The sequence below is a fragment of the Gymnoscopelus braueri genome (assembly GCF_963280865.1).
Source record: "Gymnoscopelus braueri genome assembly, chromosome: 14".
Lineage (NCBI taxonomy): Eukaryota > Metazoa > Chordata > Actinopteri > Myctophiformes > Myctophidae > Gymnoscopelus > Gymnoscopelus braueri.
In genome coordinates, this window is record NC_137619.1 from 36,735,338 (window position 1) to 36,763,275 (window position 27,938).

The 27,938-nt window shown below is 43.5% G+C and overlaps 1 protein-coding gene across 1 annotated transcript in view; it reads left to right on the plus strand.

Moving 5' to 3' along the window:
* The first annotated feature begins 10,758 nt into the window (after positions 1-10,758).
* The window catches only part of cdh23 (cadherin-related 23), a 317,500-nt gene continuing 300,320 nt past the window's right edge, over positions 10,759-27,938 (plus strand). The window contains exons 1-2 of the mRNA XM_080448675.1: positions 10,759-10,833; positions 26,965-27,052. Coding sequence (XP_080304801.1) covers positions 26,968-27,052 — 85 coding nt within the window. The 5' untranslated portion in view covers positions 10,759-10,833; positions 26,965-26,967. The remainder of the gene's footprint in view (positions 10,834-26,964; positions 27,053-27,938) is intronic.

The window sequence follows — 27,938 nt, forward strand, 5'->3', positions numbered from 1 at the left end:
CAAGTGGGTTTGGGGTGGGGGTGTAGCTGGGTATTGAGGGCCCTTTTGGGAGGGTGGGGTGATCTTTGATATGGGGTGTGTGTTCCGAAGGGAGGCAGCAGCAAGTGAAAATGTCGTATCACCCCAGGTTTGACACTTGGTCCTGGGGATTTCCAGAAGGTTGGTATCACCGGACCTGAGATCCCCTCCCAGACCTAGGACGGGACCTAATGGTGGAAGTCAAGTCCACACATGCAAATACTCTGCGGTTCATATTCTAACCTGAGCTGGAATGTCCAGCTTGAACAGCACCCACACAATAGGGTTTGTGGTGTTAATTCTGACAATTACAGGGTATTAAAGTAGCTGAGCGGTTAGTATGACAATCTCATAATCGAACCTTGGGTTTGATTCCGACTGGAGACCTGTTGTTGTATTGTCATTCTTCTTCTCTCTACCCTTGATTTTCGGACTCACCACTGTCTTTTGGTGCAGAGAGGTTTATGGGTATCAGCAGACAGCTTTCTCTTCTTCAAAACATGTTTGAACTCGTAAACATGCTTTCAGATTCCTCCCATGTCTTTCATCTTCAGATTCAACCTCTTTCCTCAGGAAACTCTCATAGCATCCCCAGATGCAGGCTTTACAGCAGCACACACTTACTTATTCCACTGACTGTCCATCCAACTAGCCTACTCAATAGATCATCAAAACTAAGTTTTGCTGGTTGTGACTGACTGCAGCTGTATCATTATGTGTAGGCTGAGTGTACTCGTAATACTATATGGATTATTCCATAACTAATTGTAATCAACATAATATTATACAGGCGGGTTACAAGTTAAAGGAAAACCCTGAATAAATTATTAGAGATACATAATGAATGCAGATGTTTTCATACAGTTGCACTGATAGAACTAGGCAACTAATATCCTATCATGACCTGGGGCACGTATACAAATGCTGAGCAGGCCCAGTTGACCTTGGTTTTTTGGATCAAGAAATGAAATATGGAAGAGGCTTCATTATTTTGGTGTAGTAGAGTGGCTCAGAGCCTTTGCCTGAACACCACAAGCATAATACAGGTACTATCTCCTCTGGGTTCCAATCCTGGGCGCTACAGGGGCACGCATGGCAGGATTTGTATTCACAAAGACGGCTCAACTGGCTAGTGTTTCAATGGGAACAGTGACAAAAGTACTGTTTGAAAAAACAGTAATAATTTTGAATGTTTTAACACAAATCTTCTCTTCTGGGGGTCCCTGGCACAAAACATTTTCAGATGGGGGTCTGCGGCCAAATACATTGTTACGACCCCCTGTCTAGGGTAGGGGAGGTGACATAATGATGGAGGACAAAGTCGCTTTCAAAGATGAATTGATTTTATTTTCCTTTTTTTATGCAGAGATCTCAAACTCTTTTTGTCTTTTTTTTTCACCAGTGCCAGAAACTTCAGGGTGCCGGTTTACATTTGTAAAAAGGCTAACTAATAAAGAAAATTACCCCCTAACCTAAACCTAACCAAAGAAAAATATACATTTACTAAACTCACTTACCTAACTAAAGAATATACAAAAACAAGTAGAGAAATGGTTGAACCAAACAAAAAGACCAAACACCCCTACAAGGCGAGTGAACAGATAAATACAATACTTAATAGAAATGACAAATATATACAGAAAACTCTTAACTCAAAATAATAAACTGAAATAAGTCAACTGAAGGGCAAACAAAATAACTGATCGTATCAAAAGTCACTGAAGGACAAATGAACAAACAGAACAAAGCAAGAACAAAACAAAACACAACAAAACAGGCTACATGGGTTCGGGGAGACAGAGGGATTGAATCTCTGCTAGCTCTTTCAAATGAGAGCAACCAGTCCCCATGACAGTCAGGGCAGAATGAGCTTTTGTAGGTGAGCTTCAGAGAACAGCCAACCCTGGCTTGGGCGGAGACAAAGGGACGACGAATGGGAGCAGGGGAACAGGGCCAGAGGCTGGACCTGTCAAGCTGGACAGCTGGAAGTCAATCACTCACTCACTCATACCAGCACCACACCCAGACTCACTCACAGCTTCCACCACCACTCATGACCTTATATGGAACACAGAAACACAACAATATAATACAAGCCACACATAGCACAAAAATATACCCAAAATATAACCACACATAACATAACCATACGGCTAGGGCCGTAACACCCCCCTCCTTAAAGAAAACCTCCCCCCCCAAAAAAGAAGTTATTTTAAGCTGGGGCATAAACACGAGAAAGGGCATCTGCCAAGACATTATCAACTCCTTTCTTGTGACGAATCTCTAAGTTGAAATCCTGTACCAGTAATGACCATCGCATGAGCCTTTGATTCGAATTTTTCATCTGTCTCAGAAAAACCAAAGGGTTATGATCAGTATAAACAACTACAGGCAATGGGCTAGATCCCACGTAAACCTCAAAAAATTGCAGAGCAAGCAATAAAGAGAGAGCCTCTTTTTCAATAGTACTGTAATTGGTCTGAGGTGCATTAAATTTCTTTGAGAAATAACAGTTTGGATGGTCAATACCTGCGCCATCCTCCTGCAGCAGTACTGCTCCGGCTCCACTTCCACTCGCATCCACCTCCAACTTAAAAGGCATTTTGAAGTTTGGGGCAGCCAGGACAGGAGTGCTGCAAAGGAGAGCCTTACAGGACTCAAAAGCATGCTGGCAAGCAGGCGACCAGACATAAGGCTTTTTCACACTGGTCAAACTGGTAAGGGGAGCAACTACATCAGCGAAATTTTTACAGAAGGCACGATAGTAGCTCGACATTCCTAGAAAACGGCGAAGACTACGGCGTGACGTAGGTACAGGGTAGTCCACTATGGCCTTGACCTTGGCATCGATGGCCCGAACTTGACCCTGACCTACCTCTTTGCCTAGATACGTAACGGTGGCACGACCAAATTCACACTTTGACAAATTTAGAGTTAGATTAGCGCCCGCCAACCTACCGAAGATTAAACCAAGAGTGTGCATGTGCTCAGGCCACGTATCAGAAAAAGCAACAACATCATCGAGGTACACCTCACAATTTTCCACCCCAGCCAACACATTGTGCATAAGCCGTTGGAACGTAGCAGGTGCATTACGGAGTCCGAATGGCATAACAGTATACTGATATAGACCATCGGGGGTAACAAAGGCAGAGATATCTGAAGCACGAGCAGTTAAAGGGACCTGCCAGTACCCTTTAAGTAAATCAAGTTTTGTAACGAATTTAGCAGCACCAACACGGTCTACACAGTCCTCCATGCGAGGCAGAGGATACGAATCAGGTTTGGTAACATTATTTACCTTCCTGTAATCTGTGCAGAAGCGTTGACTGCCGTCTGATTTTGGCACGAGCAGACAAGGCGAACTCCACGCGCTAGAGCTGGGAATGGCAACTGTAAACTGGAAAACTGGAACTGTATCAAATTCGGGGTCCTTGGCACAAAAAAGTTTGAGAACTACTGATTTAGAAGGCATTTGTAGAATCGGCCTCAAGTCTTAATGTGTTAAGGACGAGAGAACTTTAAAAACACCAATGTTTCGGACAGCGATTCGATGCTGCCTTCTACAGCATCTACTTTAGTGTTTTTACTGTTGGCCAGCACCTCAAAAGGACTGGAGTGCGTTGCACCTCTGTGAATAGTGACATGGGTGACATCTGCATTTTGGGCACGTGTCTATGGCCCCTCAGTCTTATGTTCCCTCAACCTTAACACCAACCCTGAATCCAACCCTAACCCCAACAATAGTTGAGGGAACATAGGCCTGAGGGAACTTAGAGCTGAGGGAACCTAGGGCTGACCCTCTGCATTTCAATCTATGGGAGAGAAATCAGTAAATTGGGTTAGACATTGTGGTGGAAAGTGAGCATTTAATGAATGTGATGCTCAGGCATTATTGCTATACAGTAGGTAAGGAAAAACAGAAGAGCAACTCTTCCTCAGGTGACTCAATAACTCAATAATAATGACATGATCAGACTGTTTCAGAATGGTCTCTCAACAACTATCTCAAGTCAAATATTGTAGGCTACTTTTTACTCCACTACAATTATTTGAAAACTTTAATTACTACTTTTTAGATTTTGATTATTATTACAAAACATACATTAATCAACTCCGGCCCTATATACATTTTGACCATTTGAAAATTGCCGAACTACAAGCTCACAACGCATCGCAAAGCGACACGTTGTGAGCTTGTAGATCTGCTATTTTCAAAGGATTTTTTTACATTTGAAAACTTGTGAAATGGAACCTTCTGCATAATTATTACTTTTACTTTTGGTACTTAAGTATTTTGATGTCAATACTTTTGGACTTTTACTCAAGTCAATTTTGAATACCGAACTTGTACTTGTAACAGACTATTTCTACAATAGGGTATTGATACCAGATCTCAGCCTAATTAAACACTCTCATAACATCAAACTAGGGAATATATTTTGTTTGTTGAGATGTGAAGATCTATTGTCATCTCCTGGGTGGCTAGACTGGGTCAAACTGATCCATACCAAGGTAATAGCCTGCTATGAGGCCTTACATTTCCTTTAGGTGATTTGGGAAGGATAAGACAATGTTAGATAAATGCATCTGCTCCTCTGATAAGGGGGTTGCAGAGACTACAGCAAGTTCTACAGATTAGACAATAGCGTATAAAATGTACATGGTCGAACCTTAGTCCCAAGGGAAATTAAGGAAAAATCCAAGGTCTCCAAATTGCCAAACCAGATGAGATAAATGGCTGACCCTATACCTTGATGAGCACCATTATAATGTAACATGTTGTCTAAGTTCAATCAACATACACCACTGGTTCCCTTATACATACTAAATCAATAAGTGTCCGCTTTGAGTGGTTTTTGGATGGTAGTGAATTGTGTGCTTTCATTCCACCTCTACAATTATTAAGTTGTATTGTATTGCTTTATTGTAGACAATAGCAAATTTCCCCTGGGAGAAGATGAGGTCAATCCTGAATCTTTTGGTATTGCACAATACACCTGAACACCAGTTTATATGTAGGATTGAGCTTTGACCACAAGAGGGCCCCGAAAGACCGTCAAAGGGTTCATGATACAAGTGCATCGTTCTCTAATTCCTATGTGTAAGCTCAGCTTTACCAACTCAGTTCAGTAGCCTATGTAAAGTGGCAGCTGAGAGCTGACAGTTGGCAGGATTTTACCCTTGTCTTAATTAATCGTGTTAAATACTTATTAAATTTGATGTAAAAACAGAAATCTCCTTTTTCTCGCTCAATATCTGAATTGTCTGAATGACTGGCGGTGTTTCAGTTGACTTTTATTAATCCTCGGTTTGTACACTAGATGGGGCTACTACACCGACAATCTTCACATAATCCTCCAGGTGAAGACAAAACCCTCCATGGCTGAAATATACATTCATATTAGGCTATTCTAAATCGCCTACTACTTTATAGGGATCATTTAGAATACAATAAAATACAAATAAAAATTGAAGTCACAAGATAGCCTACTGTAAATCAGATGAACAATTTTACAGGGTTAAAGTTAAACCACTTTGTTCCGACATGGTCTGCATTAGTCTCCACTCCATTCACAGTTTTGTGTATGGAACAATATGCTGTATGGAGCATTTACCAGAAGATTGTTATTTCTATAGGTTTTTACTTTGGTAGCCTACTATGAGTACCCTATGAGAACAACCAGGGCAGGCTAATTGAGGCTACGTGTGAAACAGGTGTGTACAGTTAGATGGGGCAGTTAGGTCTGGTATTTGCAAGGCTATTTTATACTGAACATTCTTATAGCCATGGCGTGCTGGCAGGAAAGGGGGAGAGAAGGGAGTGGGGGGTGTCGTGGTAAGCGCAAAGTAATACAGACGGTTTAGAGCATGTTGGTTACTTTATTAACACTTGTACTTTCCATGTCATTTGGTAGTAGAATGAGCATTCGTACATCAACATCCGGTCTCATCATCCTGTTAGCTCTATCACAATAAAAGCCTAACAGCTAACACCACATCTCCCTTTCTTAAGAAAACAGAACAGACTGTCACATTTATATACTGTGACTCAGATAATGCACAATCTGGTGATAAACTGAAAACACTTCTTTCTGCACAAACACATAGCTAGTATCTACTCAAAAATAGAACATAGCACTCTTAATGCGTCTCATGAAAAACAAACAGAATTATTCAACATTATCCCGTTTCACATCGTTTTTTTTTTTTTTTTCTCCCCCCCCAGTTCACAAGTCCAGTCTGTGAGGTTTTACCACCACTCTGCCATACCTAGTGGTAGGGCCGTGTGTGTGTGTATGGACAGGTGTGTGACCCTTGAGAGTCTGTGTTGGTGACTCAGGGCGTTCTGGAGAACCCAGTGTAGGCTCACCTGGTTGGGGTGGTGTGCCGGGTGTTGCAGTGTGAGGTGTGTGTGGTACAGTCTCTGGAAAAGGGACAAGATGGTGTCTGTTCCGCCTGATGGTGCCTGAAGGCCCGTCCACTATGTAGGAACGTGGAGCAGAGTGCGGCGAAACCACTGTGCCTTGAGACTTTGTATCTGTAATCCACACTGGCTGACCTGGTGTGAGCGGACTTAGATTTCTCACACGGTGCCTTTTGTTGAAATTTGCAGTGTCCTTCACCCTCCTCTCCCTTTCTTTAGCTGCCACAACAGTGCTGTCTGGAAGCTCCGGGGTGAGTAGAGAGGGATGCTGGGGCACTGGAGTGCGCAGTCTCCTGCCCATGAGGAGCTGGGCAGGACTGTAGCCATTAGCAAGTGGTGTAGCTCTATAGGCCAACAGAGCCAGATACGGATCCTTAGCTTTCTTTAGCAGCTGTTTCACAGTCTGCACGTGACGTTCCGCCTCCCCGTTACTCTGAGCGAACCTAGGGCTACTAGTGACATGTTTGAACCCGTAGGCTACTGCAAAGTCCTTGAACTGTTGACTGGAGTACTGGGGGCCATTATCACTAAAAAAATTCTCTGGGACCCCATGTCTAGAGAACATTGATTTGAGATGCACAACAACATCCTGAGATCGTGTGGGAGTTAGTTTGGCAATCTCTACATACCTAGAGTAATAGTCCACTACTAGTAGGTAGTTATCATGGTTGAGTGTGAATAAATCAGAACCTACTTTTTGCCATGGTCTCTCTGGGAGCTCACTGGACATTAATGGCTCCACAGGATTGCCACGCTCTTTGATGCATGTTTTGCAATTTCTCACCAGCTCGTTTAGTTGGCCGCTCAAGCCAGGCCACCATACTGTCTCTCTGGCCCGCTCTCTGCACCTGGTCATCCCCTGATGTCCCTCGTGTAGTGCATCGAGGACAGAGTTGCGCATCGCTGTGGGAATGACTAGTCTGGAGCCCATGAGCAGGAGTCCATTATGTACAGTAAGTACAGCTCTATCAGGCCAGTAAGCTTTAACTGGACCTGTGAGCTGGCTGCGGTCAGGCCATCCTCTCTGACAGTATGACATGATCTCTGAGCAAACACTGTCTTCCTGCAGTCGCTCTCTCAGTTGTGCCATGTATGTTGAGCTGGCGGGCATGCTATTGATGATCTCATCCACATAGATGTTTGTGTCTTCCATTAAGTCGTTGTCTGTCAGTTTTGAACTTGAGTTTTGACTGACAGGTGAGCGTGAGAGAGTGTCGGCTGTAAACAGGGCTTTGCCAGGTGTGTGTGAGATTGTGTAACTGTACCTCATGAGTCTAAGTCGAAACCGCTGGATCCTGGGAGGAAGCTCAGTTAGTGCCTGATGACCTAGTAGGCTGATAAGTGGCTTGTGGTCAGTTTCCATGGCAAAATGTCTCCCAATTAGGAAGTCTCTAAAACGCTCGCACCCCCATGTCAATCCTAGCGCCTCCTTCTCCACTTGGGCGTACCTCTGTTCTGTCTCTGTCATAGAGCGCGATGCGTACGCGACTGGTTTCCACTGTTCTCCCTCCTTCTGTAGGAGGACCGCCCCCAGTCCGTAGGAAGAGGCATCCGCAGACAGTTTCAGCTCTTTGTTGGGGTCGTAAAGTGTCAGCACTGGAGGTGATGTGAGATCATTTTTTAACTGGTCAAACGCTCTCTGTTGTGCACAGCCCCAGACCCACTGATACTTCTTTGAGAGAAGGTCTCTCAGCGGCTTGTCCTTTTCAGCTAGACCTGGAATGTATTTTCCCAGCTGGTTTAACATTCCCAGGAAACTGCGAACCTCTCCTGTGTTGGACGGCTCTCTCATGGACATGACAGCCTTTACCTTGTCTGGGTCTGGCTGCACACCGTCAGCTGACAGAATATGACCTAGGAACTTGACTTCACGTTTGCTTAACTCACACTTCTCCATGTTTAGTGTGACTCCGGCTTCTTGGAGCTTGTTGAGGACAGTGTGTAGTCTGATGTCGTGCTGCTGTTGATCTCTCCCCCAGATGAGGACGTCATCCATGTGACATACAACCCCCTGCAGCCCGTCGATAATCATTGACATGCGCCGCTGAAAATGTTCTGGGGCTGACGCTATGCCGAAGGGCAGTCTGTTAAAGTAAAAGCGCCCAAAGGGAGTTATGAACGTTGTGTACAGTGACGACTCGGGGGATAATGGAATCTGCCAAAATCCTCTGTTGGCATCTAACTTGCTGAAGATCTGGGCTCCTGCCAGAGATCCAATTGTCTGCTCAACTGAAGGCAATATGTATTTCTCTCTGCGAACTGCTTCGTTGAGGCGGGTGAGGTCAACGCAGATGCGCACTGAGCCAGTCTTTGTAGGCACCGGAACCATGCCCGAACACCAGTCGGTCGGCTCTTCAACTCTGGAGATGACTCCAATGTCCTCCATCTTTTTGAGCTCCTCTTTCACTTTGTCGAGTAGAGGGATGGGGACCCGTCTAGGTGTGGCCAGGGAATAGGGAATAGCGTCTGGCCTGAGTTTAATAGTGTATGGCTGCTGCATCATACCTAAACCCTGACACAACTTTGGGTAGGACTCTTCCATCTCTGACTTGTCTATGCTGTCTGCTCTGTAGACTAGTTTAAGCTTTACACTTGCTGGTCTGCTTAACAAGGCTACGTTTAAGTCATTGACAACGTAAACATCCTCCTGTATCACCTGCTCTCCTTTGCATAGTGACTCTCTGTACCTGCCTAAAACAGATAGAAGCATGCGACCTGGGCCAAATAGTGGTCTGTCAGGCTTAGCTAACTGTGTGTTGCTCTCAGCAATGGCATAGTAGGTCTGGGCTGGAATAACTGAGACATCAGCTCCTGTGTCTATCTTAAACCTGACCTTATGGTCCCTTATAGTCAAATCAGCATACCATGGGTCTAAACCTGCATCTACTGAGCCTAGGAACAAGGGAGTGTCATCATCATCATCATAGCAACTTTCTGTTTCTACCGCATGTACTGCTTTGGTAGATCTACATACTTTACTGTAATGACCTCTCTTTCCACATGCATGACATGTTACCTCTCTGGCTGGGCACTGTGCATTTGCATGACCAGGGGACTTTCCACATCTGTAGCATGACTGGCGATCAGATGATGGCTGTGGTTTTGTTGATGGGTGCATTGGTTGATGAGGGGACTTTGGGGTGAATGGTTTTTGTCTTCTGCCTTTTGTTACTGCATCAATGTCCATTCTACTCCCTCCTCTGAGGTCTGTTTGCTGCCTTTTAATCACTTCGGACTGTCTGGCCATATTGACTGCTTTTTCGAGCGTCAAATCCTTGTCTAGCTGCATCCTCTCGGCTAGACTGGTGTCTCTCAACCCCACTACGAGCCGGTCTCTTATTAGCTCGTCGCGGAGTGCTCCGTATTTGCAGTTTTCTGCTAGGGCATACAATGCAGTAATGAAAGCGTCTACAGCCTCGTTTGGTTGCTGCATTCTCTGATTGAATCTTGCCCTCTCATATATCACGTTCTTTCTAGGCACAAAGTACGTTTCAAGTGTGGCTTTTACCGAAGTGTACTGCTGTCTCTGTGCGTCGGACAAATCATGACCGCGTAGGATGTCGTCTGCTTCATCCCCCATGCAGTAGATCAGCGTGTTCACCTGGTTAGCTTCTGTGCTAAGATGGAGGTTGCTGGCCAGTCTGAATCTCTCGAACCTGCGTATCCATCGCTCCCAGTCCTGAGGCTTTGCAAAGTCGAATGCTTCAGGTGGTTGGATGTTGAACGTAGCGCTCGGAGGAACGTTAGCATTAGCCTGTAGCTGGGGAGGTTGTACAGGCTGTGCTGCCGGTGCGTCGCCTTCCATCTCGCCGCTAGCAGACGTTAACTTTTCAAAAAAACAAAAAAACTCTCTCTCCAACTTCAAACTAGCTCTTTACCGCTGCCCACGTTCTGACACCATGTCGTGGTAAGCGCAAAGTAATACAGACGGTTTAGAGCATGTTGGTTACTTTATTAACACTTGTACTTTCCATGTCATTTGGTAGTAGAATGAGCATTCGTACATCAACATCCGGTCTCATCATCCTGTTAGCTCTATCACAATAAAAGCCTAACAGCTAACACCACAGGGGGGGGGGCACAGAGAGAGAGAGAGAGAGAGAGAGAGAGAGAGAGAGAGAGAGAGAGAGAGAGAGAGAGAGAGAGAGAGAGAGCGAGCGAGCAAGGAGTGGGGGGTGAGAGAGACAGAAAGAGAGCAAGGAGTGGAGAGAGAGAGAGAGAGAGAGAGAGAGAGAGAGAGAGAGAGAGAGAGAGAGAGAGAAGTGGGGGGAGAGAGAGAGAGAGAGAGAGAGAGAGCAAGTCGCAGACACTTCGCGTCGCATCACAGCAGGACAGTCAATCGAAGCTCAAAGCACTCAGTCAGCCACCGACGGACACGGAGCAGGCAGGTAGGAGGACATTATGGAATGGAATGAGCAGCTTTAAAAAACGAGCAGAAATTAAAATTATAACAGGGGTTCGGCTCAGAGACAAAGCAGCCAGCAGGTGCATGCTTTATGAAAGAATAGCGTTTAGTCTATCCATTATGTTTTGGGGAGTAGTTAAAAAAACATGACCCACTCGTTAAACTGTGCGTTAATTCGTCACTTTTCCCCCCCCGAGGCGTTGATAGCAGTGCAGCGCAATGCCAATGAATGAACTCATTAAGAGTTTTATAACTTGTTTTTATTACCCGAATCTTGGCAGACAAGAGACTCTAGGACCCGCAAGGTAATTGAAACAAAAACAGTGTGGTGTTAGTTTTTCGTGTGTTTTTCTTTTTCTCTCCCGCCATAGGGAGAGAAAAAGAAAAACATAAGATCACACAATGAGTGTCAGTGGAATATCCCTTGCATTGATGTACAGTAGGCCTATGATATGATAGCGATGATGCGGTCACTAGTGTAGTAGTGTAATGTAATGTGTGCTTTGAGGTGTCAGGTGCATGTATTGTCTTCAGGTTGCCCCTAGAGACCTCAGAGATACGCCTGCTGGGAAGCGCTGTGTCGCCGCCCGCACTTATTTATTCATGTGTCACCTGAACGCAGCACTGGCGACGCAACGGCAGGTTAAAGAGGATCGAACGCTGGCTCACTTTACGAATGCATAATTTCATTCTCATTGCGTGTGAGACATGAACGCTCTCCTATGGCTATGATGACAGAGCCTAAAGAGAAATGCTAATGAAAGCCACATTATAGATAATTTTCTTGGTTGCTTTTACCCCATTATTTGCTTTTACTTTTTTGTGTTGAGGAATGTGGGGTCCTCTGCCTGCCTCTGGCTACACTTGCATTTCTTCAGCCAGTTGCATCTTTCACATTTTGAAATAACTTTCTTTAGTAGTTCTGTCCTCCCTGAACCAGCGGCATTTGCATGATAAATGCCGCAGGTAACTATGACAGCCACCTTGTTCCATATTCATTGCCTCTGGAGCTACGGGGTATATGGCAAGGGTGGTAATACTGGAAACCGTTATTCTGTTGCAGGTGTTCACTGCTGACAAAACGGTGGGCATCCAAATGACACCCAAGAGTTTAATTGTAGTGTTATTCCCCTTTACACTGGATTCTTACTTATTCATATTTGTGCTGTGTCATTTGATCTGAATTCAGAGGTGCCAGAGAAAATATTTGAATCTGAATTTAATCATTTTGTTGTCAGCCTTTTGCAGATTATGGAACAATATGCCATACGTCTGCACCTTTAAATACACTCTACATGAATATTCTTAATTATAGCCTACAGCACCTTGATCCCATGGTTAACAACATTAATTTCAAAGGAGAGGCCCCTCAGGCCAGGGTGTATTGCCAAGTGCTCAGTCCGGTCTCTGGGGGATCTGTGTGTGTATGCTGTTGTTGGCTAAATGCCCCAAGTGATGTTTTGATTAACTTTTGGCCTTGGTAGTCCTGCCAGTTAACTGGCACAGTATCACATAGGTCGGTTGGTAGGCTATGTAAGGCCAGAATTACAAGGAGACACTTTTGGATTCCAGTTAAATTGATTCATCCTGCTGAGGATGATGCCACATACTCTGCAGAAATGCACTAACTAGGATTCTGATATACCTTACTCAGTCTGACAACACACACCTGCATGCACACACACACAAGCTCAAGTTTGAGGAATGGGTTATTTGTCTACACAGTGCATAGTGTGTGATTGTGATGAGTTTGAGATTTGATGCCATCTTTTCTCTCTTTAGGGCCCCGTTTTCCCATGTCTTATTTGAGGGAAAAGCGCAAGTTTTGACAGTTGCCATTTTCTGAGCGTCTCTCTTCACTAAATCCATTCGGAATACGAGAGCAATGAGGAAAAAGAGGTAGTGAAATAGAGGGGCCACATATGTGACACAGTGACAGCCTTTTTGACTGGCAGACTGAAATGAAAACCTAGTATGAGGGATAGAGGAATGAATTGCAGATACAGCGACTTACTGGTCTCTCCTATGAGTTCTCAGAACGAGGAGGAAGCAGCGTAATGTATGAAAATGAGATGGAGAGAGGATGGAAGAATGACCAAAAGGAACAATGGTACAGTGGTGAGAGAGGAAGGGAGTAATGGCGTGACATGAATGGAAAAAGCTGCAAGTATGGAAATGAAGCTTGTCTTTTTTTTGTCCTGTGATGTTGTTGGGATTTCTGCAGCCTATTTTTTGCTGTTAGTACTAGTGTAAATGAAATGTTCCACTGGTGCAATGTTGAATTGATAGCTGGCTGCAGATGTGAAATCATGAGATCTATATATTTCTAGGATTTCAGTTTTTCTTTGGGTAAATTTATGTTCTTTCTTTCTTTCTTTCTTTTTCTTTTTGTGTGATCCTGATTACATGACTCGCGATTATGATTGCAGTCATTGTATGCTTCATGTTTCCTTGGTTCCTCTCCCATTTCTCACTCTCTCTCCCTCTGCTGGTCCAGCTGTGCGAGGTCATTAAATCAGCCCAGGCAGCCAGGCAGAGACAGACCTGAAAGCTCTGGCCTCCTGAATGGAACCCATGTCTTGACCACAGCGGTCTTACAGATTCAGTGAATCAGATCTTTGATCTCATGGAGAGAGGAGGATGGATTCGATACATATTTGTAACCTTGACTCTTGCCTGATGACCTCGTTCTTGTCCAGGTGCTACAGAAGCTAAGAGTTCCTTACTGTCCAGTGGTGAGATGGAAAAGTCAAATGAGCATCGCACATTTCCTTGAAGTGAAATAATGTTAAACATTTTGGTCATTACGGCATTATTTAGTGTTTGGGTACGAAGGCATTTATCTCCTTTATCAGGGTTTTTTTGGGTAAATTTTTTTGTGGACAGAGCATGGAAAACATCTATGTGCAAAAAACTGTACAGCCTTGCGATTTTTGGTGAAATGAATGCACCCACAATTTCTGTGTGTGTGTGCGCAGCAGTCCGTATATTGCAGATGGGTAGCGCAAGCTGAAAGGTTTCGATAAGAGATAGTTTTTTTTTGTTTTGTTTTTTCGTGGAGCTTATTGAATCCAAATAATTTGCCTACTCAGCTATCAAATCAACCCTTTACCATGTTCAGCTGCAGCCTCCTCAGTCCCTCTACAAAGCAACTGTATCATATAGAACAAAACAAACAAAACACGCCAGTTTAATGGCAGCTTTGTTGTGTGACAAATCCTCATTGTTGGTATTTATATGCATGGAAGCCTGCCCTGGAGTGGGGCTGAATCAGGGGAGAGAGAGAGATCGAGGAAGGGACTCGGGCGGGCGGAGGCGAGATGTTGGGAGAAAACGAGGTGGGAGTGCAGGGTTGTGTGAGGAGAGAGGTGAAGTGTTCAGGTGCAAAGGTCATGTGCACTGGAGAGGAGCTGCTAAATGGTTTGTTTTGATCTGTCAGCCCCGGGATAGCGGCAGAGTACAGCTGGCTGTTGCCGGGGTGGAATGATGTGGACCCTAAACAAAGAGAGAGACAAAAGAGATGAATGAGTCTCTACAGGCTATCTCGTGCCCTTTGACACAGCTGTCTGTGTTTATGTTGTCTGGTATACACATTAGGCCTCCAATGGGACCGCTATGCCAAGCTCATTACAGCCATTTGCCAAGTGGGGAGAAAGCTTGGCCAAAAAAATTGCGTCTTTGAGACGGTTTATAAAGGACAGCATTAGGGTGGGACGATATGAAAATTTCATATCACGATAGTTGTGGCCAAAAATATCACGATATACGATATTATCACGATATTAGCGCACCGCTTATAAAATTCTTAAAATGCTAGAAAAACTGTGAAATCACTTGACCTGTCATTTCTGTTAAAGAACATTTATTATCTTGTCACTCAGGGCAATTTGTAAACATCCAATACTGGAGGTAGAGAAACACAATGTAAACATAAGTAATCTTATCAAGAATCATTCACAATAAGTTATTTATTCATTTAGAATTATCATTCAGAAGTAATCAAAGATGATATCTCTACATACAGTGGTGTAAAAGTACATTAAGTACTAAGTACATTTACTCAAGTACTGTATCTTATTACGGTATTTTTTTTATTGTATTTACGTTTTTTATATTTTCCAAAATTTTTTTTAAAAATAAATGAAAAAAGTTATTGAAAAAACGCGGCCCCCTCGCGTATTAGGAGGGCAGGGTGAGTCACCAGAACCAAGGACGGGTGTTTTTGATGAATCTAGCATGTTAAAAATGGAGTTTGAAGTTATAATGGGTTTGTATAGGAAGGGGGCGTGTCTGATAAAATGAATATCAAATATCTAAATACTGAATCAAGCAACTTAAAAACGGTCTGGGGGGCTCACAAAAGCCTGAGTAGACGATAAAATGACCAAAAGTTGTTTTGAAAGTGAAATATCCCTTTAAGTACACTTTTGAGGATTTTTTACTTTACTGGAGTATTTCCCATTTCCAATACATTTCTCTTACTTCTACTCCAATACATCTCAGAGGCAAATATTGTACTTTTCCTCCACTACAATGATTTGACAACTTTAGTTACTAATTACTTTGCTGATTTAGATCACAAAACCTACATGAACCACTGCAGCCCTATGCATTTTGGCCATTTGAAGATAGCCGATACAAGCTCACAATGTGAGCTTGTAGATCGGCTATTTTCCAAAAAAATTTTTTTAATAGATTTGATGCCAATACTTTTGCACTTTTATTCAAGTACATTTTGATTACCAGACTTTTACTAGTATTTCTACATTGCAGTATTGATACTTTTATTTAAGTAAAACATGTGAGTACTTTCTCCACCAGTCACCACTGGCTATATTAATATCAATCTGACAATGTAAGGTTAAAACGGAACGGGACGTGCAGCAATTGCTGCTATAAAATAATGACTTTATATTTGGTTGCGCGCCGTGTGACGGCTTATTTTTCGCGTTAACTTGAATTCCACGCTGTAATATGGATGAGGCTTGACAACAACTAGCCTGGGATCCTAACCTCGAATCACCAGGCTTTCCAGCACGGGGGAATCCGTTCGGTGGATGTGAAGTTGTGAGAAGAAAAAAAAGTCAGCCGAATGGAGCGAATCAGTCTGGGTTACAGGCTAGACATTAGACAACAACTTGATATAAACGTGACTTAGTTTACTAAAGATCAGCAGCTCAACATATTGGCAATAAAGCTGGGTACAACGCGCGTTCTCGACGGCACTGCCGTATATTCTCTATCTCAGCTACGGACACCTTCGTACTAGTGCGTAGCACAACAAGCTAGTAGACTACAAGGGACAGTGAGGCGAGTGCACTAACTCGCTGCGACGCTGCCTAATGCCTATTACGTTACACCCGCCTTCTTTGGAACTGTATCCGGTGCAGTCCACACACATATATATGCATGCTCACAGCTGTTTCCGTTTCCTTTGATTCTCTCTAGGCCGGATATGCAACCTGGCAAAGCAAATGGACACCAACATATTTTTTGGTCGAACTTTTTTTTTTTTTTTTTTTCGCGATAATTACAGTACCTGCGATACAGTTATCGTGGACGTTTTTTATCGCGATATACGATAATATCGTATATCGTCCCATCCCTAGACAGCAATAACAAGCTATGAACACGTGTCCTGTTTCCTGGATAACTTAATGAATAGAAAATAAATGAATCTGTACGTCAGCTGTGACCTTAGCTGGCTAGATGTAATGTTTATAGTTATATGGACAGATAAAAACGTGTGGGCATATCTCTCTGACCCCTTCCATCGTTACCCAACGCTAAGCTAACCTGTATGACAACATGAGTGTTTGGGTGAAAGCGACTGAATTATTTTAGAACTCGAGGGAAATGACCGCATGGTTCACATGATAAAATCTGTAAGCATTATATTCATATAGACTTTGAGTGAATAGAAGGAAGTTTACTGATAATTGTAGAGACGGCTATTCCACTGGTGCCATATTTGCAAAACATTGCACAGTTGTGGAGGATTTGATTAACATCATGGATTCCCAAACTGGCGTGACTAGCTTTTTAGACCATGAAAAAGAGCCACACTGCAACTGCACCCCTACCCCCAAATCTAGTGATGGCAGTTGGTCCAACATGAATTTTGAGGAACATTTTGAATCCTCCTGTTGGCGTGACAGTATATAGATTTTAGCATTTAGTGATCGGAGTGGGTCAAACAACAACCAAAAACCAGTCACAAAGTGCATCATTATCCTTCCACTGAAATTGCCTCTCAAAAACACCATAAAAGCCTTCAGTTGGAGAGTGAAGATCATTTTGTCAGTCTCATCTCAGGAAAATAGAAATGTCAGCAGCTGGCAAGGTTCATGGCTCACTATATTGTTGGTGCTACTTTCAGAGTTGCATTAACACTCAGGATTCTGCCGGTTAGACCCCATTATAACTACGTTTTAATTTTTTCCTTCTTTTAGTTTAAGATGATCAGCTACCACATAGGCTGCCCCAACGCTCCTGATTTCGTGTATAGAGGGGCGGGTGTATAGAGCCGGCGAGAGATTGCGCCTGATCCCATTGGTTCACCAATCTGTCCGTCAACCCCCGCCCCGTTAACACAACATTACGAGCGACGCCCACTGCACTCTGGTTGGTTGGGAAATGAAACACTTCCTCATACCGAGTACACCGACTCGCTGGGCCAGGCTTTTATTTTTTAGCAAAACTAAACAATAAAAGCCTGGAGATCGAGGCTAGCTACCACATTACTTATCATGGGAAACACATTTTGAGAGTCCGTGTGTGTGTGTGTGTGTGTGTGTGTGTGTGTGTGTGTGTGTGTGTGTGTCAATTTTATTAAACTGTCTTCTACTTCTTTGATGTGTACTGCCAATGCAAATGTTGGAACTTAGCTCTCACATTATTAAAACACACGATGCGTCCCTTTTTTGCATATCATCAAATCCTTGGTGCTGTGTTTGAATGAGAGTTAATTAGCTTGATTTATGATGTCCATCTATTACAGTCACGCGTGTAGACGTGCATTTGGAACCTGCGCAGCATGCAGAAAGCATTGGGAGAGCTCCCAGTAAGGCGCAGCAGCTGTACTCTGTGCAGGATTGTTCCTCCAGTCAGCTCTCCCTCCTCAAACCGTTGCACCATCAGCCTCTGTCTATTGTTCCCGTTACAGATGCAGCTCACCAGCACTCATCTGACAAATTCTGTTGAGTGTTTCTCCCCACTGTTGTCTCAATGTGTGGCACAGAGGGAGGCCTCTATACCTCCATTTATTTATTTATTGCCAGTTGACGCCACACTGATTTCCCTCCATTACTGATGTGTGTGTGTGTGTGTGTGTGTGTGTGTGTGTGTGTGTGTGTGTGTGTGTGTGTGTGTGTGTGTGTGTGTGTGTGTGTGTGTGTGTGTGTGTGTGTGTGTGTGTGTGTGTGTGTGTGTGTGTGTGTGTGTGTGTGTGTGTGTTTGTATTACTATACTTGCGAGGACCAAGTATAGTAGAATTTGAAGAAATATACATTGTGAGGACCGTTTTCCTGGTCCACAACGCGTCGCAGTGCGACGCGTTGTGGGCTTGTAGATCTGCTGTTTTTCGGCTTTAGACTTACGGTTAAAAATGGCAATATTTTTTTTTAAATGGCATTCATAACATGGCTGTCCTAAAATGTTGATGTCGTCACAAGTATAGTAATGCAAAGTGTGTGTGTGTGTGCGCGTGTGCGAGCGATTATGCTTGAGCGATTGTGACATGGCCCTTGGAATGTGGTGCCTCGAAGCGCTCTCCTGTTCCTGATAATTACTGTCTCCCCCCAGGTCCTGCTCTGTGAGCTGGCCCAGCTCCCACCTCACAGCCCCAGCCCAGACCAGCTATCTTTGCTAAATCAAAGTGGCTGCAGGCAGGCAGGGGCTCCAGGGGCACGGCCCAGTGTTTGTCTTGGCATGTGCCCTATAGTCCCCCTTATTCCCCGTTGCCCTGGCAGTGAGTCAGTTTAGAGGTCTTTTATTGATAGATGGAGGATGAGGTTCAACTTCACTCTGGGAATGCTAATACAGTGAGGTCTGCTATAGGGCTGCAACTATCGTTTATTTTCTTTTGCGATTAGTCTATCGATTATTTTTCAGAATAATCAAATATTTGAAAAGTGTGCTTACATTTTTATTTTTGTATTTTTTATACATCTACAAATTAGATTAAACACAAAATAGATCAAATAAATGTTTTCTAATCGACTAATTCAATTAGTCTGATTAACCACTTTTAGACCTGGAAAGACCTACGCTACGTTGTTATACGTTTCGATCTGAGAAAGCCTCTGTGTCATTTTAGATGCTGCTATGTACTGTATTAGGTTAGGATTTAGAAGGCGTTTTTTTTTAATCGGCCTCAGGTCTAAATGGGTAAAGCTGTATATTATGCTTTGTCATACAACGTTATCAAGCAAAAACAGCAAAAAATAGGTGATCTGCAAGCTCACAACGCGCCACAATGTGACGCAATGTTACGGGTGCGTGAGCTTGCCTTGCAGATCAGCAATTTATTGCAATTCTTGCTGCTGTATTTAAATTAGTTTTTTAAGAATACAAAAATCGATTATTTGATTGAAGTGATTTTTTAAAATCACTTCAATTAAATCGATTCGTTTAATTAACAGTTGCTCCATTTGTGCTGGGGGGAAGCTGTCCATGTCACCTACAGAGACTGATCTCTATCATGACATGGGTAGGTTTCCTATTAAAGATGAGCCTATTTATGCTGACTGACCGTTGGTTTATACAGGATTTGCGTGCCGTCAGTCACTGCATATAAAACCTCACAAAAGGGAGTATTGAAATGACTCAGTCAGAGCATTGACACTGACTCGCATCTCATCACGATGCTGTCCAAACGACATCCCGTTGACATCTCACTCTCATCATGCATGTGAGGGTTGCTGAGTCAGGCTTTCAGAGAGCCACGTCTTTGTGTGTATTTGTCATGTTGCCGATGAAGAGATTTGAAGGGCAGCAAAGGAGGCGTTAGATCAGATCATCAGTGCAGGGCCGTCACCCCCCCTCCTTTACGCCGCCAAATGTTCTTTAATCAGCCTCTGATCGCTTTGCTAATGAGTGATGGCTTTTTTATGGGGACTGAGGGCAGGCAGAAATCTGCCATTGGTTGGCTATGATAATCCACAGATTTAGCTTCTTGGCCGGGGGCCACCGCCTCCTCTGAGAATGGGGCTTGTGAACTTAAGACTAGCCAGATACAATTATCACGTAATCAATACTATTGAGTGCTGTAAGGCCAGCAGATACGGCCCTGTGGGCAGGTGAGCCGCTCTCTGGAGAGAACCCAGCGGGCCAGATATTACTCTTCACTTTACACTGCCTTGATCACACATTTCTGGCAGATAAGCGATAGGATGGCAACTCTCATTGGACAGACCTGGTTTTCAACCAGTCCCAGTGTTCCCTCTGTATGTGCACTTGTTTGTTTACTCCAGCAAAAGAGTTCATAGAGTCCATATAGTATTTGAGTCTGGGAATCCCGAGCTTCAGATCAGAGGCTTATTGATAGATACAAAAATATATAGATTTTCAAATAGATGATATGCCTAAACATAAGACTCAGTGGTAGTCAATAACATTTCCTGCAATAAAATGGCAGGAGTGTAGTCAAAATATTTGAGAATTCAAAATTAACTACAATATTATTGGTGCTCATGGTTTTGACCATTAAGACCTGGAACGCATCTGTGTCACTATTTGATTTGAGCTAAAAAGCTACACTTTGGCTATTCAAAAATAGCAGATATACAATCTCATAGCGCGGCACCGAGTGCTGCGCTATGAGCTTGTAGATCTGCTATTTTTGAAAATGTGTGCAAATCTTTGAATACATATTGTTTTAAAGCGATTTTTTTAAGCTAACATCTTTGCTTCTGGGGGTCCCTGGAACAAAAAAAAATTGAGATGGGGGTCGGCGGCCAAATACTGTACATATAATTTTGGGGGTCCTTGACATGAAAAAGTTTGAGCACCACTGATACAGAAACATACGTTTTTCAGAAAATTGTTGGGATTTAGAAGACATTTGTAGAATCGGCTTCAGGTCTCAATGGGTTACACCAAGAACAGTTCCGGCACAGAGAAAGTGAGAGCAAAAACGTTTGCAAAGAGAAGTTAAAACTAGAAAGGAAAACGGGAAAGAAAGACGGGAGAGATGGAGTGAGAGATGGTCGTGGTGGGGGCGGGGTGGGCCGGAGGTTCAGACGAGCAGTGACTTTGACAGTAGGGGAGAGTCAGTGAAAGAGAGCGGGGTCCCCGTCCTGAGGAGCGAGGGCGAGATGGATAGTGACAATGTAGATGAGGAGGACAAAGAGAGAGAGAGTGTCAGAGTGGGCAGTGCTGCAATGGGGGACAGCGTGCGTTGACAGCCACCTCACTGGCCAGCCTGTCCTCTGCAGATAATTGCCCTAGGCATGACTGATTGCTTAGCAGACCGCTTGGCCTGTTCCTCAGGCGCTCGGCTAAGTCTGAAGTGAGAAGTTGAACCAACCTTTACACTAATAATTAACTCACCTACATTGTAAGGGCACACACTTCATTGTGCATGGACTGCCGTGCCGTGTTCCATGTGCCTACTGTCTGCCTATATAGGACATACTGTACACAGTGCTCCAAAACATTCATCTTTTTTTCCTAATTGTTTATTTTATTTGGAAAATGCAGTGGACAATCATTTTTCACATCCCATGCACAAAAAAACTGTTTTAGTTTTTTCCCCCCTTTTCCGTGTTGTCCTTTTTTTTTCTCAAGTGCTCCCAGTCTTGTTGGGAACAAAACTTAGGATTTTGTTTGATTATAGGTATTCCACAGTGGTGTGATCTAGTTTTTTTCGGAGGGTATACGATAATTATTCCCTGCGCGACATGCGCGATACGCTATCGCGTTTTCAATGGATGAAATGGTTATTAGACTGTATACGCTTTCCCCCAAAAAAATCTGCACTGTATACGCCGTATACACCGTACCACGGTAGAACACCTCACTGGTATTCCAATGTCTCTTATAGTTCTCTTTTTCCACCTTCTTCTTCAGATGTAGTATGTCCCGTTCCCTATGTGGATTTTTGCCTCGTCCAAGTAAGACATCACATTACAGGGGTGTACAGATTTTAAATTCTTCAGAAGAGCTCCAAAACATTCTACTATCATTCCTTATAAATGTGTTTTTTTTCCAAGAGAAGCCACTCACTGGAGCAGTGTGCTGCAGGTAGAGCAGTTTGCATCTCTCAAAGTCAAACAGACATAGTGAATGTTGTCAGCTCAGAGTTGGGACTAAATTAACCATATACCAATATCCTTGGCATATTGAAAGATTCAATAAGATGCATCTTTTAATTTAGCCTATAGCTTTGGAAATTCCCCTTGCTGAGCTAAGGACTTAGTAGCACAATCACAGAAAACATTTATGATGTCACCTCAATTAAAGTGAACCAAATCAATGCTGCTCAACCCTTGGCTTGTAATCGACATCACCTACTGTAGCTCCACCGCCTCCCCATCTTGTACTTCCGAGTGTCTAGCTTAGAAACTAGAACCAGTGAGCCCACTCCAACAGGGTTAATTGACCCAAACGGTACCGTGACATGCAAATGAGCAAGACAAAAACCAAGCGTGAAAATGTCACCATCCAGAATTAATCAAGAATAAATAAATATATTCCTGGGTGCAATTTTTGTGCCCCACCCTCTGTCCCAGCTCTGGTCCATAGCATTAGAAGGAGTTCTCCTTAACGCTATGTGACTTTTCGGCCATTGCCCGCATACGGCCGGTAGGGCAGCCTCCCGACTTTAGTAAAAATAAAGCACACACTTTTGCTACTCACCAAAACAAAGACAGTTTTAATGTGTTGAAAGCCTACTCTGCTTGGTGGAAAGACTCTCAGCCCCCCACCTTCCATGTAAAATACAGTTTTTGGCCAGAAAAGAAAATATTTCACCGGAAGGAAAAATTAAAATTCCATTGACCAGATCTGTAGGGGGCGCAGTGGAGGAAAAGAAAAATCTATTCGGTGGAATATTTTCTTTTTCTTTTTCTTAAAACCGTCTTTGTTTTGGTGAGTAGCGAAAGTGTATTCCTTTTTTTTTTTTTTTTGAGAGAGAGAGAGAGAGAGAGAGAGAGAGGCTGCGCTACCGGGTGCATGCGGGCAATGCCCGAAAAGTCACATAGCGTTAAGGAGAACTCCTTCTAACGCTATGGACCAGAGCTACCTCTGTACTAATATCACCCCCTCACCCAGGTCAAATGAAGGCTAGGTACGTCATAAATCTATAATCGTGTGCACCCAGTGTGGATACGATGCAACTGCAAAGTTATGGGTATAGATTTAGCCTGCGGTTATGGGAATGATACATATATACACTCTAGTATACGCCACTAGACTGACTTGGGCCCAGATCGCAATACTGCAGCAGGAGAAACTGTTCCGTGTTCAGCATCCGCCCTCTTGACACACAGTGTGTCTCAGCTGGTATCCATCATTCAAACTCATCCATCCGTCATCTCAGAGATGTCCTTTAGTGTTTGGAAGAGGGATTAGTGATGAGACTGGCTAAGGTGTGGGTGACTTTCTATGGTGTGTGTATTTGTGTGTGCAGATGTGCATACTGTACATGTGTATGTCCATGTATGATAGAACCACTGTGAAACAGTTTATAAATCAGACGTTTCTTTCTATTGTATACCAACTAGAAAGGGGTGCTCCGCGGAGCGTATATCTCCACGAGGCTGGGTTTGCCTAGCCAGGGCTGTGTAAGTCATGGGTTGCAGCCTCATTTGTAGCACGCCCTATGGGAGAAGTAAAAGTGCTTTTGGCAGTGCGCTCTTATAGAGGCCCCTAAACATGTGATTTCAACTTGGGTTTGATTTGATTGGATGTTGCGTCCATGATGTATGGTGTTTTTGGCAAGGAATATGCCCCTGGCTGCCACACAGGCAAACGGTATGGGAAAACCTCTTGACACATTGTCACATTACTCCTGAGATAACTTGTACCTAATTTGATGGGGGGGAGGGGGGGGGGGAATCATGTTTCTGCAACAAACAGTCAGTGACAGGGAAAGTGAAGTAAGTTGATTAGATGTTGACTTAATACGTGTACGAACTCAAGCTAACTGTGTGTTTTGGCTGCTGTAGAGTCTGAAGTGTTAATTTAAAAGTGGACCATAACTCAATATGTGCAGTATACAAAACTTGAGATACACAAAACTTTGCTCTACAGACAGCCAAGAATGTGTTCACACTGATTAGGCTTGTGCCAGGCCTGATCATCCCCACCTTCCCAAGTTCCCATATCACAAAAGAACACAGGTGTACCTGGAGATTGCTCTGAGGTCTCTCACTGTGCTATTTGGGTATTGGCTCTGATAATGGGTGTGTTTCCTGTAGGAATAGACTTGGCAGACTTGAAAAATGCTCCAGGACAATGCAGGTAATAATAACCGCCTCCGGCATGTTTATGAAACAAACTGTAGGTGAGTAGATAAGAGGAAGTGTATTCTTCTCAAGGTAAGGTTGTATCATGGCCGTGGGCAGCCTGATGCGACTGTAGTCGCTGTGCGGTAGTTCCTATTTTGTGGACATATTAATGGAGTTACACAGAAGTTTCTCAATCTCAGACTCCTACTGAGTGGACCTAATCCCACTCTCTGCTACAGGAAGCAAAGGATTAGAAGAAGTAAAGAGTGAGAGAGAGAGAGAGAGAGAGAGAGAGAGAGGGTGGGCTAAGGTCTTGTGAGCTCAGCAGGAGAGAGGGATGGATGGATGGATTGAAGGAGAGAAGGAAGGATGGCAGGAAGGTGGTGGGGAATAAAACATAGCGGAAAAGAGCCATGCAGGCAGCCCTTGTTGGAGGAGGTGAAGGGTATATTTACAATAATGCTGAGGAAACAACATTCCAAATGGAAACAAATGTGCCTATTTAAACTGACACACATGCAGAGGTGACGCACACACGCACACACACACACACACACACACACACACACACACACACACACACACACACACACACACACACACACACACACACACACACACACACACACACACACACACACACTAAATGTATCACACACACAAACACACAAAACGGAAGCACTCGCACCACAATATATAGGCTATTCTTTACCTTGCCCTTCTTTCTCCCTCACCTGTACATTCCCCCCCCCCCCCCCCCCTCATTATCTGCCTTTAAATTATTCTTGGCGCACAATTTTTCTTAAATATATGCTATCATTAACAGCCCCTCAGCAACAGAACAGCAAGAGGCAGCACACAGCGGCATCATGTTAACTGTTACTTTTGTGGTGTTTCTCGTGCCATCGTCTCTGAAATGTCATGCTCCTTGGTCAAATGCCTGAGGGACGCTACAGTATGTCTGTACTTGTGCCCCCAGGGGGAGTTTTTGCTGTGAGACAAAACAAAGGGTTTTTGTTTTTGGAAAGAATTTAGAAAGATGGCCGCAGAACGTGAAATTGTCAGCAAATTAATTTGTTGACCACTGGAGCCTTGTGCATGGTGTTGTATGGGTATGCGATAGGGAGGGAGCAAAAAAGAGGAAGAAAGAGGGAACGCGAGCAGAGAGAGAGAGAGAGAGGGAGGGAATGCCAGTGAGATGTAATGAATAATGAAAGGCTGATCTCGGGGAAGACAGCTAAGGTTTCTACATGATCTGAGCTGTCTGCTGACAGGCCCTTATGCCATTGGAGACACACACACACACACACACACACACACACACACACACACACACACACACACACACACACACACACACACACGTCGCCTAGCTACACGCTTTATGAAAGCAAACACGGCTGTGAGCCTACCTTCTGCGCTTTGTGTGTGTGTGTGTGTGTGTGTGACTGTGTGTGTGTGTGTGTGTGTGTTCAACTGTGCATGGTGTGTTTATGTGTGTGCGCATGTGTAAGGGCGTCCATGCATGTGAATGTGGGCGTGTGGGGTAAGAGTAAGTGTGTGAGATAGGGTCAGTGAGCAAACATGGCAGTCCAACCTCAGTCTATTGGAGAATGCTTGTGTAATGTCCTGGCATTGGCCTCACCAGTGTCCCCTCGTCCAACCAGTGACATTGACACTAAATACCGGTAAACAAACAACCAGTAGTATCCGACGGGCTGCAATTAGCTTAATTATGCCCGCCGCACATTAAGTGTGATTACACGTCATTAATTTCGACCTTACAGTTGGCTCGGTGGAGCTGCGCCAGATGAGCACCCAGCAAATAGCATTTACACTTTTTGCGTCGCGCCAGACAGTGAATTTTCCCAGACAATTAACGACACGACGTCTTGATTATGGTTATTAACGCATTCAATCCAGGAAACGCATCCGTGTCCCTTTTTTAGATTTGAGATATAACCATTATTTTATAGTTTGGATTTTCAAAAATAGTAGATCTACAAGCTCAGAGCTTGTACATCTGCTATTTTAAAAAAATTGTCATTTCTTTTGCAAATATTTGAGTATTGTATTTTTTAAAGCGAACCGTGAACTCAAATATTTGCTTCTGGAGGTCCCTGGAACAAAATATTTGACAAATGTTCGCTTTGAAAAATATATATTCAAATATTTGCACAAATTTTCCACGATTAAAAAATAAATCTACAAGCAGATCTACAAGCTCATCTATTTTTGAATAGCCAAAGAAATCTTAAAATGACACAGATGCGTTCCCGGTCTTAATGGGTTAAAGACGGCACTGTAGATCAGCCGCTGCCGAGAATTCCCCTTCTGCTTGAAAACTTGAAACGCCACAACAAACGAACACACACACACACACACACACGTGCACACGTGCACACATACAGATGGGGGGCTGCTGCTTCAAGGCTGCGTATACATTGCTTTGTTGTCCCTCTAACTTTACTGATCACACCATCATCTCCCACTCGCTTTAACAGTAATCACCTGACATAAAAGAGCGCCATTCCTTTACAATGTGACTGTAGCACATTAAATGGCAATGACTGTTCATTAAAACTGTAGTGTGACTAATTAACCACTGGCTTGTGTGATTTTTACGCGTGTGTGTGCGTGTGTGTGTGTGTGTGTGTGTGTAGGTGATGTCGTGGAGTGTGGGTTCAGGTGACAGGATGCCACTGGCCAGGTTCCTCCTTCCCTTCCTCATCCTCCATCCTTTCTGTGAAGGTGAGTTCCTCAATGTCCAAATGTCCCAACAGTTGCCTGACCTTTTTATTTATTCGACAGTAGGGCTGTGAATCGTCTGCTGTGTCACGTTTCGATCCGATTCCGATTCTTGGGGTCACGATTCCGATTTTATTTTCCGATTAAAAATTATTCTCTATTCAAAACGATTCTTGATTCTAAACATAGGATTTCAGGATCTACTCCAGTCTGCTGCTTTTATAATTGTAAAGGTTTTATCAACTGATATTAATGTATACACACAAAGGTAAATCCAAGACAACATGTCTCATTTATTCATGCTTGCACACATTTTAACTTGTACAAAACACACTCAGTTACTTAGTTACCAGAACAATAAATCAAAGTAATAAAACTGCTGTAACATAAATAAAATGCGTAGGCTTATCTGCCAGCCCAGAACTTGCCACTTCTCAAAAAAATATAATTAAAAAAATTATTATAAAAAACAGTTTCAATCTGGCGGCCCTGGTATTGGCATGTCATTTTCAAATTATTATATATATTTTTTAATAGTAAAAATAGCAGATCTACAAGCTCACAATGCATTGCATTGTGACGTGTTGTGAGCTCGTAGATCAGCTATTTTCACTGTTCATCATACGACAAAGTATTACAGCATATCCATGGTCATTATGGGTTATAGTTACAGTTAACAATAGATGCCAGATGTCAAACAATAACATCATGCCTGATTACATCAGCAGATTACATCAGCAGGTACTAAAACATGTATTTAACCAATATCGTGGCATGCACCTGTCAATCAATTTCCCACACAGAGCTATGACACATTATGCTAGACAGGGCGGTGTTACTATGTTGAATGTCAACAAATATGACTGCCACGCAATCTCTTGTTATAGCT